The sequence below is a fragment of the Xiphophorus maculatus genome, chromosome 9, assembly GCF_002775205.1.
Source record: "Xiphophorus maculatus strain JP 163 A chromosome 9, X_maculatus-5.0-male, whole genome shotgun sequence".
In the NCBI taxonomy this organism is placed as follows: Eukaryota; Metazoa; Chordata; class Actinopteri; order Cyprinodontiformes; family Poeciliidae; genus Xiphophorus; species Xiphophorus maculatus.
This window is the reverse complement of record NC_036451.1, coordinates 5,924,697-5,944,720: the sequence shown is the minus strand read 5'-3', so window position 1 is coordinate 5,944,720 and position 20,024 is coordinate 5,924,697. Positions and strand designations below refer to the sequence as shown.

The 20,024-nt window shown below is 38.7% G+C and overlaps 1 protein-coding gene across 1 annotated transcript in view; it reads left to right on the top strand.

The window, feature by feature from the left end:
• nek7 (NIMA related kinase 7) overlaps window positions 1-20,024 on the top strand; it is an 84,872-nt gene that overhangs the window by 25,535 nt on the left and 39,313 nt on the right. Inside the window, exons 3-6 of the mRNA XM_023339830.1 lie at window positions 6,129-6,269; window positions 7,128-7,190; window positions 12,746-12,856; window positions 19,229-19,337. Coding sequence (XP_023195598.1) covers window positions 6,129-6,269; window positions 7,128-7,190; window positions 12,746-12,856; window positions 19,229-19,337 — 424 coding nt within the window. The remainder of the gene's footprint in view (window positions 1-6,128; window positions 6,270-7,127; window positions 7,191-12,745; window positions 12,857-19,228; window positions 19,338-20,024) is intronic.

The following is a 20,024-nucleotide window of genomic DNA, read 5'->3' as shown; positions in this document are numbered from 1 at the left end:
ATATTGTGAGTAAAAAAAGCCCACAAGCAAACTTTGCTGTGGCCGTAGATCCGACTGCTTCTCTGTCTGCCCATGTAAGGCGGCGCCTCTCTGCTGCTGCTGGACTTCATGTGGCAGCTACTGGCACTGCTGGGCTGTCACATCACACCCTCTCCCCTCTGGTGCTTGTCCCCCACCTCCCCCACCATATTTCACTCTTGAGCATCCCCTTTTCCACTCTCCATGTGTCTTGTCAGTTGTGTTTGGCAATGGTGTCATTATTGGGCAGCTCGTATCACACTTCAACAATGAGCTGTCTGTCTGCTCCCTCTCCGTCTCTCTCTCTCTCGCTGTGTTGTCCCCCGTCTCCATCAGTTCCTCTGCCTCCGACTTACCCATGGCAGTTTTGTGTACTCTGTCCCTCACAGACTTTACCCACAATGCCTAGCCCGATCTGCCACTTAATCGTCATCCGTGACTTTGTCCCCTTCTCAAAACAGAACAATGTGAGCAGACTGAGTACATCTCAAAGTACAAACCAGAGATTTAACAAAATGTTTTAGAGAAATTGCTGTTCTACACATCTGGGGTCCTACTCTGCCCTAAGCACCAGCTTCAAAAAACTCTTTTTTCCTACTGGAGACTAAAAACTTTTCTTTCAATCTTTAGGGTTATATCCTTCAGTCTAAGTTTAATAAAGTTAAAGTCCATCTGTTTACAAATGAAAATGTTCAGAATATAAGATGTGATGCAAATGAACGAGAAATGAAAATAGATCTCAGTTCAATCACATCCGAAGTCAAATTTATTTGTATAGCATATTTCAAAAGTGCTTTAAGTTCTTTACACCATAAAAACATGATACAGTAATATCACTTGACCTACAAAGGAACAATGATCTTTTTGTTATACATTTTAGTTAAAATGTTATATTGAAGACTAACTTTTACATTAAATGTTAAAGGTTTTACTGGTTTGTAGTAAATTTATTTTTTATTTATTTAAATACTTTTCTGCACGATTAAATATTAATTAGGGATCTTGTAAAATTAATTTAGATTTTTGCATGAGCGCACAGTCACTTTACCAATCGAGTGAAAACAGGAAAAAAAGCCTGTTTTTTAAGCACCAGCTTAAAAAACAAACATCTCCAAACTGACTAATTGTAATAGGCCATGTTACTTTCCCCTTCACTAAACGTATGTAGAGCATCACCACAAACATGAAGAGCACTTTACAAATCTTCTTGACATCGGTGTAGCCTATAAGTCCTGATTGTTGAACAGAGGAGGAAAACGAGTTACTCCTCTGTTGAATACTCTTCTTCCTTTCCTCTTCTTTGGGTTTTCCTGCAGTGTTACATGCATTTGGTTGTACCTGCTTGAAAGAAACCCTTAAATTCAAGTCTACCCTGTTTTCAACCGCTTATTCAAGATTAAGTCGTAATAACAGACAAACTAAGTGTTTTTGTGTTTTTGAAGTGGTGTTTCATTCAGTGTTCAGTTCCTGAGGCGCCACTGTGGTCTTTTTTATGAAACCACCACTAACATGCACAACTTTTTAAAGTAAATTTGGCAAGCTTCCCTGCACCTTTCTACATGCTCATTGCACATCCCTGGCATGGCTGTGGTCTGTGGCTTTCTGCTGGTTTATCTTCACACATGAATACATGAGATAAGGATCGGTCATGTGACTCCAGTCCCAGGCAAGAGTGCATCAAGTTTTGAGTTTTTGTTTGTTTCCATCTCTGGTTGCCACTCATACATTTTTAAGGAGTGAATTGTTAACAAAATGTCAGTAATTCTTTACTGTTGATGAAGTTTTAAATTTTAATTTAAACTGAATCCATAAATTCTGTTAATACTCCTCAAAAATGTGGTTTGTGTTCCTGGTTTCAAAATGCTGTAGCTTATTGTGCATTAAGCTACAATATGCAACTTTATAAGTAGAAATATGCTTTTTTAAAATTATTATTTAGCCAGGAGAAAGGTCTTAACGCTGTCAATCACATTCGTGTATGAACTGCTCACCGTACATTGAGCAGTATGATCAATCTATGATCATACTGCTCAATGTACAGTGTGAAGCAGTAACGGCAAGTTTCCAGTAAACTTGCCGTTACTGGAAAACTCTGCTGTCAGGTAGAAGCTGCAGTGTAGCAGAGAGCAATGGGGAGAAAATGAGTGATGCGTACACAAGCTTGATTGGCAGCACCAAGAACCTCTTTCTAGCTCTGATTGGTTGTTTCTGACTGAGCAATGCATTTCTGCAGCTAACACTGAGAGAAGGCAGAGAAGCTCGATTTTGATGTATTTATTTTTCCACAGGTGAAACGTCCAAGACAAGGTGATAGTTATCACAAACATGTATAAAACATACTTTTTATGAAAGCTATGTTTGTGCTCATGGTTACAAGCACACTTTTCTCTTACAGTTTTCTGATTCCTAAAAGACGACTCTTACTGTAAACTCTCATATCCAGTTTATGTGTTTGATTTCACATGACTAAGTTCCACATGCATGACCTTTTGAGCAAATTGTTGCAAGAAATGTCCACAAAAACAGCTTGCAAACTTTGTTTGCTGCCTTCAAAACCCCCTATTTGTGCTTGGTGGGTATTATTAGACCTGCATGCGACCATTCATCCTTTATCTCCACCAACACGTCAAACACACAGACTGAAATCCTTAAAAAGAACGCTCTGTGTGACCCTCTGCAACTGATTCATCCAGACTCTGACCCCTGCCTCAGTCAGGGTCATTACTCTGTTTCCCTTTTTATATGTCTGTAAACGTGGGGGTGCTCGTGTGAGTGTGAGAGTGTGTGTGCTGTGGCCTTGTCTTTCAGCTCGAAGCTTCTGATTGTGCGACGCTCGTGTGCGACAGATGAGACGACCTGTCACTCAGGCCCGGCCTGGCTGCCCTTTGAAGGCCAGGCCAGGGGGCGAAGAGGTGCCGCAAATGGCCTGTGAAGTTTACATACACTGCCCACTGCTAAACAGATTAGCTCTAATGAAGTGTCTAATGTCGGGGCCGCTGGCTGACATAATCCTGCCTGGCAGCTCGGCCCCTTGGCTGCCAGAAAAGCCGCCCTCCCTCCAGCCCTCTCTTCCGCCCTCGCATGGCCTCTGCTGCCACCCAGGGCGACTCCACGCGGGGAGGTGCCCACTGTTAATCAGGCTGGACAGTGTGCGATCTGACATGCAAATGTAGGTCATTGCATATGTAAATGTGTGATTACGAAGCTGGCATGCCAAGACACATTAGCGAGACTGTGCTCTCAGCAGGCGGTTGTCACAGCGCTTTAGAGGCTCATGCTAACATTTGTCAAGCTACCACGCAGCGAATGAAAGCAATGCCCTCTTGTCCTCTCTTTCCTGTTCTTGCCTTCTCCATCCTTTCTTTGAACATAAAAATCTGGACTTCTGTCCTGTTTAAAGGCCTTTTTATACTATTGATACTTCCTGTCAAATAGCGCTGCTTTTTGTGAATATTATGAAATCTATATGGATTTGTTTTCCATCTCTTGTACATTTGATTTTAATACTAAACTTTCTGAGTTTTTTTGTTGAGTAAAAGAGATAAATTGTTTTGTAGTCTAATGTTGAGTAAGGCAGAGGCTTGTGAAGCGCCGTCTGATGGCGGCTGTCAGTGACTCTTACACAGCGTGGCTTGATGGTGGTGTCATGCCGGAAAAGGCACACACCTCGGCGGTGTTAATTGGACACGGCATCTGATTGGTTCACGCCTCCTGATTTGGCTGTCAACTTAAGAAAAAACAGTAAAATGCTGAAATGATCACCCTCACCCCGCCCCTCCCCAGACTGTCTGCCAGCACATTACAAGCTATCCTGTTTGGAGAGGCACTTTCTCTCACATCCAGCATTTTTATGACAAATTTTATTATATTTGAAGCATTCATTTAAAGTTTTTCCTTTATGCCAAACACTAATTACTCTGCTTAATTGTTGCCCATGTTAAATTATATACCTGGTTTTATAAATTTGTGTTGTTGAATTCAAATTTTTAAAGAATTGTTTTTACAAGTTGTCTGTTATCAAACAAAAAGTAAGGCATTTTTTGGGTCGAGTGGTTTGAAATTCTCAGTAAATATATTTAAATTATATATTTTGAAGATTTGTAAGTTCTAGACAAAATGTCTGATAGTTTGTTTCAAGTTGTTTATTAGATTGATGTCAAAGTGCTATATTTCATGTATGTCCGGTGGAGCTTCCAGTCTGAACTGGAGAACTAAAATAAAAGGAAATAACCGTGCTATTACAAACTTAAGTGTTTTTTAATTGTCTCTGATGCAAACACAACAAAGTGTACCAGGAAATTTTCCCACCTTCAAAAACCACTGATTGTTTAAATAGAGTTGTAATTTGGAGTTAATTTCTATTCGAGGAACTCTTTTTTTATGATGTTTTGTAGAAGTTTTCGGTGCAGAAGGGAAGGACAGGAATAGTTTTCCGCCTCCAACAGACTACCAGCTTTTCAAAGTTAAAATAACTTTTAGGTGACTGTTACTTTTCTTTTTCTGTTCATCTTGTTATCATTATGTCTGATGTTTTTGGACTATTTGTATTTAGATGTGTATATTGTTACATCCCTAATCTGAATTCATGGTAAATTTGTCATAATCCTAAACACCAGAAAATGATTGTAATTACTCTCGTCTTGTTTGTTTCGGTTAAATTTTGACCTGGTTCCCCGTCTCCCCAGTCTGTTGCCCCTGAGCTGCTCCCACGGCCACGCTGGCAGACGAAGTGGTGACATGTGGCATTCTGATATCTGTCACCTTGTGTTTGCTCCCACCGACGCCTTTTTACGAGTTAACCAAAAGGCTGGAAAGGTCACACTGTGTACTCAGTGTGGTTTTCACACATTTCATCTCAGGGCTTATTCTAGTTTATTTCTGAGTGTTTTTTTTAATTGGGATAGGTGAGTGTCTTTCTAAACAACAGCTCAAGTTGTTAGAGCAAGATGAAGAGTTGTTTGGTGTGAGACTGTTGGGGATATAATTAGTGGAATAGAAATTCTCAGAAATGAAAACCTACTCTTTGAATTAGAGATGCATCATATATCGGTATTAACTTTAATATTGGCCGATGATACTCCCATGAGGAAAAGCTGTGCTGATATTAGCAACTGATTTTTATTTCCATCTTGTTGCCAGATGTGTGTCCTTTGGGAGGGGCTTGACCTTGGGGCATTTGTTTGATCAATTGACAGTAATGGCAATGCAGCGCAGGATTGTGGGGCATTCACCTAAAGCACAGAAGCAATATTTACAGTATAATCTTTATTTATTTATTTTTTTACATATAATATCAGTAAATATATATGCTATCAGCCATAACAACAATGTTAATATTGGATATTGGATACCAGCCCAGATTTTCATATCAGCTCATCCTGCATCTGAATCGTTAATAAATAAATGATTATTTTTCATGTGTCTTCGAAGTAATGGCTGTCAGGATTGTTGACAACAAACCCACATTTGTGAAACCCGAGGTGTGACTCCAGTGTCTGGTCCAGTGAGTGACTGCAAAGTCCTGAAATACAGAAAATATAACAGAGAAATATTACAGTTGAGTCATTTAATTTAGCCTGTAACAAGTAAAAGCTGTTCTATTTTTTCATGCATGATAAATGAGACTGCTATGGCATCTGCTGATATGTAAACTGAATAGGCGACCATGTGGTTGTACTGAAGGCCTGGAAATGAACCTTCACATAATTCACCCTAGAACTCAGATCATATGAATGTGGGAGTAAAACCATGTCTGCCGATTCTGCTGCCTGTTCAGAGTTAGAGTTAGAGTGTGAAGCTGCTTGGACTTGATTTGTGCATCACGTGATTAAATATTAAGCTGCAGTTAAAGGTTTGCATGTTCCAGTGTAAACGTCTTCATCAAACAACCCAGAGAAACCAGGTTTCACCACAGTTTCACCCTCACCCTGCAGCCCTCATCTTCTCTTCTTCCAGAAATGCGAGCATAGCTGCACTTTAAGACCAACATGTGGTTCTTTGCACGATAGCTATGATGATTTGCTGTACATGTTGGTTGGAAAGTTCATGTAATGGTAATGCATGAATCTATATGTGCACTTAAAAGCTAAGAGTTCTTTCCTGTGTTATAGAAACCGCTGCAGCCAGATATGGGCCATAACTCATTGGCCAACTTCCAAATTGAGAAGAAGATCGGACGCGGCCAGTTCAGCGAGGTGTACCGAGCGAGGTACCTGTTAGACAACACGTCGGTGGCCTTAAAGAAAATCCAGGTAAGCTGCAATAAATACAATTTTCAGCATCAGGTGGAAAGAGAATATATTTAGCCAAAGTTCACTTTGTTTAAAGGTCACTATTCATTTGCTCTGTCAACACCTTATGAGACACTCTGGAGTTGTAGAAAATAACAAATCCAACTGCTGCAATTGTTTCTCCACACAGGAAGGGCTTCATATTGGCAATAGTAGTGAAATATGTGAAACTCTAACTTGCCAAGATTCAGTGAATGCATAGTCTTGTGCTGACAGCTCTGAGGAGGTTTTTACTGCAGTGACAGTTTACAGAAGTAGTTTTTTCTTTTTAAAAAAAGTTGCCATAGATAAGAAACCTGGAGAGCTTTGCGTCATTCAAAGAGGGACAAAAACATATTCAATGTTTTTCTCTATTGCAAAGGTAATTTGCCTTGCTTATGATTGGAAGTCGCAAAATTGACCCGCCTCTGAACTAAAATATACATTTTAATTAACCTTTGTGCAACTGCCATCTCTATGTAGACTGACTTACATTATTTGTAAGAAATTCAGTAGAATGTGAATCTGCAGTTAGATTCATGCATGGCCTTGTAGTTCTCTTGTACACTCATGCAAGCGCTAAGACGCCATGTTGCTCTGATGGAGCATACATCCAGACAAACCCCTTACACAGGGATATGTGCATGTTACTCAGATGTGAAACACCTGTAGTCGCTCCAGTGCCGCCCTCCAGATAACAGCAACCATGTTCTGTTTTTATTTTTTATTTATTTATATATATATATTTTTTAACCAGTTTATCTGCATCTCTCAATCTTACATTTTTTGAATACGTCAAAACACCCTTCTGTCCTCTCTCCCCTTTTGATCTCTTGATAGATATTCGACTTGATGGATGCCAAAGCTCGGCAAGATTGCATCAAAGAGATAGATCTCCTTAAGGTAAAGAACCAGAGAAAAGGGAGACGGCACCATGCGCTGTGCTCTGTTCTCTTAAGGTGCCTCAGCTGAGACCCACCACCACAGGAAAACAATTGATCTGCTCCAGACGCCGTGGATTTGTGTGCGTGCGTGCGTGTGTGGGTGTGTGCGTGCGCAGGTGTGTGTGTGTACATGTGTGTTCTCCCTTGGATGGTTACAAATGCAGGGGGCTGTTGTGCACACAAATGGGAATATAAATGAGTATGCATGTGTGACTGTACAGTTTATTACTTTCTGCGTGTGTGTGTTTGTTGGGGTGTGTGTGTGTGTGTGTGTGTGTGAAAACAGAAGTATTACATCCCTCCAGGCTCCTATTGGCTCTTTTTTGAATGCCAGAACAATTGCCTTTTTTTCTCAAATCTTTTTGAAATGTTTAAAGCCAAACAACAGCGCAGCAGCATGGAAATTTAACAGCGTCTCTCATGTGTCTCCCCCTTTCTTCCTCCTTGCTTTGCCTTTTCTTATTTTCCAGTGAAGTGGTTTTATTTGTTGAACTACTTTTAACACGTGTCAACTGGGCTGCTCTAAAATACTAATGAATAATCTAATGACAGTTTTAATATCTCTGCCTGTCTAAAAGATCCTACATGTCTGTCAGAAGTACTGTTTTCCCCTAACAGCCTTTTAGTTGTGACACATGTTAGCATTCACATTATAATTTCTATACTAGCGATTCATTCTAAAAGTTATATTTATCAGAATGAATTCAATTGATTTAGTTGACCAGACTGTGCTTTTCCTATGACTTCCAGCTTGCAGAAAACATGGAATCTACTAGAACATTCTGAACATATAGATTCTTATCTTTTTAAGATGTGGATATGAGCTAACAAGTTTTGATTTTCCCCTAGAGAAAAGGGATTTTTTTAAACCTTTAAAGGAACATTAACAATTAGAGAACAGTGAAGGACCGATGGTATTTATTGCTTCTGTCTGACCTGCTAGAGTTGGGTTCCAGTGAAGTCACAAAAAGTCTTAAAAACTATAAAATTTGCTTTTAAAAAATATTTTTCTTTCTGTATCAGTATGGGAAAATTAAATTATGGATAAACTTTGACATTCTTCCTTCTTCCATTTTATAAAATTGCTTTATCTTTGAATTGCCACATTGAACCTTGATTTTAATTTTTTACCAGTCAATATTTTGTGTTTTTGCTCCCTGACTCAATTTGTGTTTCTTCAGAAATTGAAAAGGGACAATTTTATAAGTATTTTACTTCAAGGTGTGTTAGAGTTTTCGTTCTTAAACCGCCAAAGCACTAAAATGACTAAAAACTCTAAAAACAAAAAAAACAAAACAATCCACCAAAAATACCAAATAATCATACCTTAATGAATCTGCATTTAGTAAAGGTGCAATGGCACACTGAAAATATTTGCACATGCACCAAACAGATATACTATTATTCATCTGAAGACATGCAGAATATTATATGCAAAACTAAACGAACAACATTCTGTAGTCCAACTTTAAAAAGTTTCACCAAAACGAAATAGAAATGACTCCCATCTATCATTCATCATTTTCATTCCATCTATCATTGAATCTAAAGTGTATTTTTAATAAATCTGTTGACTTGAACTTCACACATCCTTAGAATTAAAAAATCAAAGCTATTAAAGAGCAATAAATACTCGGTAAGCACTCATGACAAACCCCCATTTGAATATTTACTAAAATAATAATTTTTCTACAATCTGGCAGCACTACATTTCGTGTAAAAGGAAAAAAGCAACATATTTATGTCATTGAAACATTACATTAAAGCTAAAGGAGGTGATGTGGACCAGTAAAATAAGATGCAGCAGACAGAACCCTTTTCGGAGCTTTAGTCTGAAGCCATAGATAATTGAAATGATTCTACTGGACAGCAGGTCCATATTTCTGACCTCATAATAGGGGTCAGGGTTAAATGTCACCCTTCCAGATGCCATTTCTTCATATAACACATCTGCTACATTTCTGTTTATCCCTCCCTATTATAAGATTTCTTTTCCTTTGTGCTCTTCTATACAGTTTTTCCCTCTGCTTGTTCCTGCCTCCTCTGTCTCTGCTGTTTTGGCTAGTTGCTCTGTTTTTGTATCCATCTCTCTCCGCTGTCTTTTCCCCTTGCCTCATTTCCTCTATTCAGAGCTTTTCATTCGCCTTTTTCATCCTGCAAGCTGATTGCTAGTGAATGTGGAAGTTATGCCTGGCCCCTCGTGCTGCCTAGCCAGCCTGATAATAAACGAGTGAATGTGAAAGAGACAGTCCTTCTGCCTTATCCTCCAGTAGACAGGCCAACAGCAGACACAGCTAAATCAGAATAATGAGAAGCGCACTGGCATGGGCCGACTGAATTGACACACACAGTCGCCTGTGATCGCATACACACACTTACACAGACATACTCAGTCATGGCCATCCAACAGTATGCCTATTTGTTTGTTTGTCTGTCTGTGTTTATGTCTGCTCATTCATCTGTGTTTTCTTGCCTTGGCATGGGGATTTCAACTTGAGAATCTCACTTCTCACTTTTCTCCTTTCGTCTAAATTCTCTTTGAGAGGGATGTGGCTTGCGAAAAAAAAAGGGCTCCCCCTATTCAACACTGCTAATTTTTCTTACCATGTTTGAAATCCCACAGCTGCACAGTACTCTCCCACTTGTGATTGTTGTGATGCCTGAATTGTCTCCTGACTAATGATCTCCACTAATCAGCAGTGGAAGATTTAATAATATTACACTGTAAGCATGTGATTGTGAATGCGCATGTCTGGGGTTTGCATCTGATTAGATTACAGCAGGGGTTTACTGGAAAGACAGGAAACTTACATGAACCAGCTACTTTCAGCCTTACTCAAACACAGCACTTTAAAAACCTCTTCCGTTTGCTTTTTCTAGAATTTTTCATCTTACTGACTTTAAAATTTACAACATATAATTCTTCTTTGTCATTTTTTATACGGCACATATCATATGTTAGGGCCACGAATCCTGTAAATTATTGATCATAAAGAAACATAAATTAATCCGAATCGACCTTTACATTACGTATTTCTGCCTCAACTGCTTTTCTAAAAACAGCAAGGGCTCTCCATTAATTTTCACACCGTCTGAAGGGCAATTTGTATGTAGGACAAGACAGAGTTACTCATTTAAATAAAACAAACTTATTTCAGCAGAGATAAAGGAGAGTCTATTATGAAACATGTTTGCCGTAGGACAAATAGTTTGAGGAGGGAGTGAATAGCTGCATCACTAAGACAACAGCAGCTATAGTTTGTAAGCGCGCAGTGTGTGTTTTGAATTTTCTGTCTGGACAAAATGATCTGCTAACACTACCTGATCTCATTTCATTCAACTGCTTAGCTTCTGCCGTGATACTTTTTTTTTTGGCGTCTGAGCCAACTGAGGTTGAGCAAAATTTTTAAAACTAAAATAGAAAGGCTGTCAGATAAATTTTTTAAATCTAAAACTGTGGTGAATTGCAGGCACAATGGGTTGATACATCACTTTTAAAACTTTGAGTAGGGTCCCGGTTTGTTAGATCTTCAAACTTTTGCTCCTAGAGAACATCTCTTCAGATTTCCTCTTTCTCCTTAGATAAATCACAGTTTAAAGTTTCAGTTTATGTAATTTCAACCTGAAGAATTATTTATTGCACCTTTTGTCCTGAGCGGGCATTGTGTTCTGCATCAATACCCAAGTTTTGCGCTAAAATTATTGTCGCTATCAGTCTTTTGCTGCTGTTCCCTGTTGCCCTGTGCATACTAGTTCCTTTCACGTTTTCTTCTGTTATTTTCATAGAAATTAATATTAATATTCTCAGCTACAAACTTGAATTTAGTTGAAATGGAATAGTTGTAAAATATTACATACGTTTGTTCCATGCATTCATTGAATTAAATTTCTGCATTACATAAAATGTAATGCAGAAATACATAAATTACAATAAAATACAATACATGAAATACAATAAAGTAAATTAATTTACTTTATTGACCTTTTTTATCTCCAAATGTAACTGAAACCAGCGTGGTTCATATTTCTACCAACTACTTTCCTTTTAGCTCATGCGACCATGTACAATTGCAGTATAATTGAATTTACTGGCACGTCTACTTTTGTACCATCAGTTTGCATTAGTCTGTATCGTCTTCTTCTTTGAAACACATCACCAGCTCAACAAACGTATCACACAGTCTTGCATGATTAAGTAATTACACACACTGTTGGGTCTCAGCCAGCATGTGTAATTACATAATCATGCAAGTCTCTATGTGAAATTTCCCTATGAATGATTGTTGTATTGCAGTTGCGTCCCATCCATCATTTACATAAACTTCTGCATGTTAACATATCTTTTCATTTCTCTGTATCATTCGCCTGAGGTCTAAGTTGTGGAGGAGCAGTGAGTTGGGTGAGGAAAGGGAGGAGGAGGAGAAGTGGGGTACATGGGGGGGCTTGTCATCACTCTCTGGCTGTGCTACATTGTGGAGCCGTGCAGAACTGCCACTCTGAGCCAAAAATACATCTGGCAAGAAAGGACAAGGGAGGGAGAAAGGGAAGATGGAGACGTGAGGAAGAGACAGAGAGCGCGAATGAGGAAGAGGGTTGCAGAAGGATGCAGAGATGGAGTCTGAGAGTGTAGTGTAGCGTAGTGTACTCCACTGTGCTCTCCTTTTCCCCTCTTCTCGGCATCATCCAGAGCATGAACATTTCTTTAATCACAGCAGAGGAGGCTTAGCAGAGCCGAGCGGAGGACGCGTGTCACACCCCTCCGTCTGCTCACATCACGGCTCCAACTATCCACATATCAGCATCTCTCTGCTTTTCCCTTCCCCCTATCTCCAACTCAGCTTACCTTATCCCTCTCCCATTCTGTTTTCCATCCACGCCTTTGTTCTTCCTCCCTAGCTCTTCAACCTTGCCCTGTCTGCATTCCTTCTCCTCCTTGTCACTGTGTCATTTGTGTCTTTTCCATCAACATTCCTCTTTTCCTCTCACGTGTCTCTTGCTCAGGATAGAAAGAAAGTTTTTGTTTACTACAGGGAATGCTGTTCCTGCCTTATTGACCAACCAGCAGGAAGGATTCTCCGCTAGAGATGAGCCAGGGACGCTAGCTTTTTCTTTTTCTTTTTTTAAAGACTGCCAGCCATGTCAGCCTGTCACGCTTGTGTGTGTTTTTGTGTCTATGTGTCTCACACACATTGGTTGTTGTCATCATAGACAGGGGTTTGTTGTGACATGTCATCCAGCTTTGTCACAGTTGAGGACAAAACCTTCTCATTAGGTCCCCATGTACCAAATGTATTTTGTTTGCATGGTTTCAGCCATTTTTATTTTAATTGGTGGTGAGAGTACAGCGAGTTGCACAAAAACACACCTTTGCTGTGCATAACCTTGTTTTGAAGATTTTGTACCAGCTGAAAGAAGCTGGTGAAAGTGACCAAGGATGCCCACATGACAAATGTCACCATCATTTCTTCTGTCTGCTCTGACATGCTGACTTTGTTTTCCTTTCCCCTCCAACAGCAATTGAATCATCCCAATGTGATAAAGTATCACGCATCTTTTATTGAGGACAATGAGCTGAACATAGTTCTGGAGTTAGCTGATGCTGGGGATCTCTCTCGTATGATCAAGGTAAGCAGAATAGCAGAAATAACAGTTTGAAACACTGTGAACTTCCATCCAGTATTTTATACTGTACTTTTGGAAAGGTTTTGTTAACCAAACAGTTTCTCCCTTTTTTTTTACCAACAAAGGTCAATGTGTTGATTTTACAGATAAAACATTGGAAATTGTGGTGTGCCTTTTATTGAGTACCTCTTCCCTTATGCCCCTAAATAAAATCAAGTGTTACCGATCACCTTCAGAAATGGCCAAAGTAGTAAGCTCAATCAAACTGTGTGTATTTTAAATAGATCTGCCTTTGAGGTTTGTTAGAGAACATTAGTGAGGAGCCAGCAGACCTTCAGTAGTGAAGTTGTGTGGATGTTTAGCACATATTCCAAGCTTCACTCTGTTCACTCCTTCATCTGAAAATCTAAATATTGCACAACTGCAAACCTACAAAGACATGGTTGTCTTTGATAGGCATTCTGGGCAAGGACATTATTCATCAGGGAAGCATCCAAGAGATCCCTGGTTACTCTGGAGGAGCTGCAGAGATTCACAGTTGAGCTGTGTGAGTTTATTGACAGGACAGATAATAGTTGTGCACTCTATAAATTTGGCCTCATGGTAGAGAGTTGAGAATAAAACCATTGTTGAACCAGGAAAAGACTGATTATTAGAAATTTAAGAATGCATGAAGAGTGCACATGTACCAAACAAAATGTGTTTTATGTTTTACTTGTAAAAGAAAGTTGTTGAATCACTGACATTTTATTATTCATGTCAATTTGCAAAACTGGATTTTAATCATGTTTTGCTATGGAACCCAGTTGTCTTTCTTTAATGTGGTGAACTAATTCTATTAAATAATTTTTGCTTGTGTAAATGACTAGTGGACAACCTAGCTCTGCCAAACTGAGAGTTTGTGTTAAAACTTGGAATATTGATGTTCACAGATTCTCTCCATCCGATCTTATTGAACTTGAGCGACATTGCATTAAAGAAATTCAGCCTTTGAATATGTGAAGCTGGTAGAAATACATCTATAAAGACCTGGAGATGTAATTTTAATGAAAGGTACTTCTACAAAGTATTGAATTAAGGGTGCTGAATACAAATGCATACCACACGTCATAGATCTTTATTTTTTTTATAAAACTAAAGCCGTGCAGTATTTTTCTAAATTTTCACTGTTTTGCTCTACTTTGTGTTGGTCTATCACATAATAGCCCAACAAAATAATTAAAGCTGTGGTTGTAATGGTGGGAAAATGTGAAAAGGTTTAAGGAGTATAAATACTTCAGCAAGACACCGGTTATTTATCACTGTTATTAATCTTGGCGCTACATCAAAACTTAGAGAGAAATCAAGATAATTGCCACAAAGAGTATAACTTACAACGCTGCTATTGACCGCTTTCATACACTGTTATGTATATATATAGATTTTTTTTCTTTAAATTTAAATTCTGAGGGTTGAGGCCAGATTTAAATTATACCCTGTTCGTCTCTTTATGATGCTCTTGTACAGCCATGTGCACACACAAGCAGAAAGTGCCAGTGAGTGGTTTGATAAATGAAGGCCTGACTGCAGAAGGCTTGTGGTTTGTGGTTATTTTATAGGGGTTTGACATCCTGGACACTGAGTCTTAATCATCCCTTCATACTGGAACAAACTAATATATAAGGCCTCCTGCAAGTTTCTTTCATCTCACTAGAACGTGTTTACATCTGCCAAGACCGTGAAAGAGACATTGTTAGAAATCTTGAGCTGTTAGTGATAATAAAATTCAAGCCTCTGAGTGTAGGGGGTACTTGGATGAATTTAAACTGAAATAATTGCTGTTAAGGCTGTATGTTGAAGTAGTAGCAATGTTTGTTTTCGTATCGGTTCCTAGAAAAACCTTGAATAAAACCTTTTTTATTTTGGCTGGAGCTTCTTCTAATTTTTATCCATATAAACAGGTTTAAGTAAAATAAAATTTGACATTAAATCTGTGTGCTTGTTTTTATTCAAGGAATTGTCTTAATTTTTTAAGCAGAAGAAAAACTTGGGGTTATCCAGCATTAGTAGTGCTTTTTTTATCCACAGCTTATACTTTTTCTTTTTCTTCTTCTTCTTTTTTTTTTCGAGTACGAGTTAGACCGACACCCCAGTTATCATAAAAATCTGCCAGTAAAGCAAATTAGGAGTGTGTATGTGAAAAAGCCTGGTCTTCTGCTATGCATAAATGATGCTGCAGTGTTGTATCAGCACAGCTCGACAAGCTGTTTGCAGTCATACTCAGCAGATCCACATCTGCACAGTTCAACATAGCAAATTAGGAGAGGCGAGGATTAGTGGTACAAGAGAGTGAACATGGCAGGCTTGGCACACACACACACACACACACACACACACACACACACACACACACACACACACACACACACACACACACACACACACACACACACACACACACACACACACACACACCTTACACATACATATAGTCTACTTTGTAAGCAGAGAAGATGCAGACACAAACATGGAGGCACAAATTCAAGCAAATGTTCTGAGTTGCATTTTACAAAGATGTTACATGGCAGGTAACATGGTGGTAGGATAACAAACCACTAAGTGTCACTGCTATCTTAGCTAAGCGTTCTCGGATGCTCAGAGCATTGGGGTTGTGTCATCAGCCTTATCTCTGCTGACAAGACAAACTCTTAATATATATGCTACTTCTCTGCACCATTTGTCTTCTTCACCATTTTAATTGATTGTTTATTCCAGTCTAACAGTGGCAGGCCAGATGTTTTTGCCAGATTTCAGTTTCCCTGCCTAGGGCTGTGCAGTAAACACGTTCATACAACATGCCATATTTAAAAAAACAAAACATTGTAAAAAAAAATGTAAATTATTATTATTCTTTTTTATGTATTTTCCTCCAAACTGTTACTTTTCTGTTTCTCTCGGACCATCTCAGGATTCGAATGATATCAGATGGTCCCTGATTTGCATGCACTTACAGAATATTGCATGTGCAGTGTTTGCTGTTAAAGGCATAGAAAAGAGGGTGTTGGTGAGTGTCTATGTGCTCCCCCATTGACATCAAACGGTCCTCTGATATGGAAATGGGGGGCAAAGAAAGAATGGCTCCTTACTGAGGCTTTGTTTGGATGTAGGCCAAGGTCTATTCCTCCCTTTCTTTATCCATCAGTCTATCTCTATTCCTCTCTTTACCACACCTTTATCCATTTTTAGTTATCTCTCACCTTTTTATATTTCTGCTACTTCAGTTTTTGAAGTCTTTATTGCCCCTCTGTTCTTGTTATAAACAACGTCCAGCAAATCGCCACCTAAATATATATATAATCAGGTACTTAAGACATTCTCACTGGAAGAGTGCTGCAGTGACAAATATATATTCTAGCTTGTGTTGGGTGTAGGAATATTGTAATATCTTAACGGATGAAGTGAGTTGCGTCTCATCCCTTAAACATCCTTTTACAGGGTTATTTAAGGAAACAACTCACAGGGGATGTCAATGCAAGGATTGTTTGGGCACAAATGGTGAACAAGAGGTTTGGGGAATATGTTACACTTTTTTACCACACAGTCCAAATTTAGCCACTCTGTTGCTTCTGGGTCCAAGTCCCCCATCAGCAGTATAAGATCATGACTTAAACATCAACTTTAGAGAGCAATAAAGGTTGCTGTATTTATTTTATCCCTTAGATGTTTTTTTTTTCCTTCTTTTTTTACCTCTGCAGATTTGGATGTTGTGTACCTGAAATAGCCTAGACGTTTCAACCAGAAGTAGTTTTTTTGGAGGTTGATCAGGGATCTTAATTTACATGTGTTGCACCTCAAAAGAGTCAACTGGCCTAAATGGGGATAAAAACACAAATAGAATTTAAAATTTTAAATAGAATGGGGTGTGATGCAAAGTTCCCTGATAAAAAGATACTATTTTTGAGAGCTAATTTTATGAATTTTTATGACTGTAATTCATGTGAATCCAGCAAAAATAAACTGTGTCATGGTCTACGCACAAATAAAATGGTTTGTTTACAGATATAAAGTGAAGTATAGTGTTTCAATTTCAGGGATGATTTGAAATCTGGAGATGCAGTGAATGTTGCAAGATAAAATACTAAAACTGGACCTAGGTCTAAATGTATAGTAATTCCAGAAAATATAGTTGAAATGCATGACTTTATTTTCATAAGGAATTAAAAGATTATTTTAAACCTAAACTTGCCATGTGTATGAATAATTTTGGGCCAAACTATGAAGGTGGCTGGTTTGTTATATCATTTCAGTTTATCTATAGTTCAGGTGAGGCTGAAAACCTAAGGACACTATACCAGCTGTCAAGCATAGGGGTGGTAACATCATGCTGAGGGACTCACAAGTGTTACTGGTCATTGCACAAAGCGCAGTAATGAAAAGAACTACCAGAGTAGCAAAAATTTGGTTGAAATTTAAAGCCATGTGTGTGTCCCATAAAGATGTTGACCCCAAACACACATTGAAAAACAATTTTCAGCTCCTGGAACGGCTCCGACCCTCAGCCCTATTGAAACTACATGGGTTATGCTTTTATACTGGGTCTGTTTCAGAAAACCAGCCAGTTTAAATGAACTCTTCCGATTATTATGTGGAGAGGAATTACGGCACTTACTTGTCAGAAGCCAGAAGCTTGTGGTGGCTTGAAAATATGTGAACTTTTTTCTGTATATTTTTAGTTTTATGCATCTGGGAATTAGATCCACAAATCCTTTTTGCACCAAATGTCTCATTTTTAATAATATTTGGTTGACATTCATTATACCCATAAGTGGATATGTATAAAATATAATAAAAAAACAACTAAAATATACAGTAATTTGGCTGTTACCAGGACATGCTGGTCTTTTTCAGCTAATTCTGTAATCGATTCATATATTTGAACAGGTGTATAGAATTTTACTTATTTGCAGTGCAAGCATAATATGTATCAGAGAAACAAACTGAATAGCTCATAAATTACTTTAGGAATAAATCTTCCTGTATTACCAAGGAAAAAAAAACACACAGAAGCAACTTTTCTGCCTGTGATTGATTATGCTGTGATCTATTCTTCTTGCATGCAGCTCCCTTATTTGGAGCCTTGATTTAGTGTGCAATGCAACTCTTCTCATTACAAATGCAAACGTTGCATTATTTATGATTTGGTGAGGTGGACATCATTGACCACTTGCAGACAAAACCTGTGGTATATTTTTGCCTGTAAAGCAGTCCTGGATAAACTCCCAGCTTGCCTCAGTTTCCCCTCCGTCTCATGTCGGATTTTTAGCAGCCACGCTTCTTAAACTAGTTGCCTCTTTTTAACGTACCAAGGGCATTGATTGATCTCAGGGAAGGCTGCTTTTTCATACTGTGCACCTTGAACATGGAATAATTTGCTCAGAGATCCCAAATTATGCACCTTTATGTGCTTTGAGAAACATTTTGTATAAAAAGGACAGTTGTTAATGATAAAAGGAAATTTAATAAAGTATTTTTATAGCGCATGCAAAATCCTGCCTTCGTTGCATTTTAATGTGCTTGGAGATTTTACATTTTTTGCTTTAGGTCTCCGTTGTGCAACAAAATTCTTCATGCAAGTTGAACTTCCTGGTGAAATGTATCCTGTCCAGAATTTTAAGACATTTTTTTTCTGTTTTGGTAAAAGTTGGCTAAATACTCCAAGTGCATTCCTCGTGTGCACAGCTCTCGTCTAACCTGGTCTACTTCCAGGCTTTTCTTTCCTGGAGCTGGAGCCTGAAGGACACCCCATTAAATTGTGATCATAGAACTTGATACATTTTTATGGCCTGCACTGCTGCACAGCCGCCCAAATAGGAGTTCCAAGAACCAGTTAATTCATTTAGTCATTGTTGATCAGTTTGCCTTCGTGTCATCACTTTGCTTTTATCAGCTGAACCACAGTGTTGATAATCAAGAAAAACTCCTAGCCTTCCAAATAGTTATACGTGCATAAACTCTGAAAACAGGAGGAACCGTTCTGCCACTGTGGGCTGAGCGCAACAAGAGTCCTGTGTGCCAGATGGTGGAGTTTAAGAAGGCACCACAAATTTCTTTTTCTTTGCTCCGGAGAATGCATGTGCTTTCCATTGTACGCTGCAGAGAAAATGAGACAGAACTTGGATATGCAAGGGACAGACGATAGCCTGGTCTGGCTTGCATTAGGAGTGGAGTCAGTGTGTGGGGAAGGATACTCTACAAAGACATAAAATCTTACATGCCAACCTAGTAACTCTATCCTTTGTACTTTTTTCCAATTTGTAGTAAAATCTTTTGTTTGTCTGTTGCCCCTGCTGCATTTTAATGTAACCTTGGCTCTTTGTTTTTGTTTTCCTGCTGCAGCACTTTAAGAAGCAGAGGAGGCTCATCCCAGAGAGAACGGTGTGGAAGTACTTCGTCCAGCTCTGCAGTGCGCTTGAACACATGCACTCCAGAAGAGTCATGCACAGAGGTAGCGTTGCTCTACACATACATGCTTCAGTACATCTTAATAGGGAATTTTCTGATGGGTCAGGGCGTTGTTCTGTACTTTCACTATGGTAATTAAACAGTTTGTTTTTATCTTTTAGAAGTGCCACTCATTTGGCACCATCACTGTTTCATATTCTTACAGACTTTCTAATTTCATACTCCCCATATGTTTGTTTTTTGTATGAAATAGCACTGTTGCTTCATATCTACCTTTATCCATGAGACGTTTACTAACATCAAGGTGTTACAGGATTTTAAATAGTCACTTTTTAAAAAGTGGAAAAATATCATGTCATATAATTTCTTTGATTTAAAGTCCTTTCATTGAGATGTGAGAGAAGTTGCCAGAGTAGTTTTATGTTCCCAGATTTGTTTTGTAGTGTAGGACCCCTCCTCCACCTGTTGCTGTATACTCTGGGTTAGTGGGATTAAAGTCTTCACCATTTTCCTTCACTTACAAGAAAGACCAATATTTATAAATATTTCTGGTCAAAAATGTATGGACATTTATGAGGTGGAAGTTAAAGTTGCAATACTCTGTTAAAACATATTTCACATTTCTGTTAAAAATTGTGTCGATAGGCATTTTTGCTTCAGGTTATTTTACTGTGAGAGTTTCATGCTGGTCCCATGCCTCCCGATAACATGTAAATTTGTGTTTTGTTTT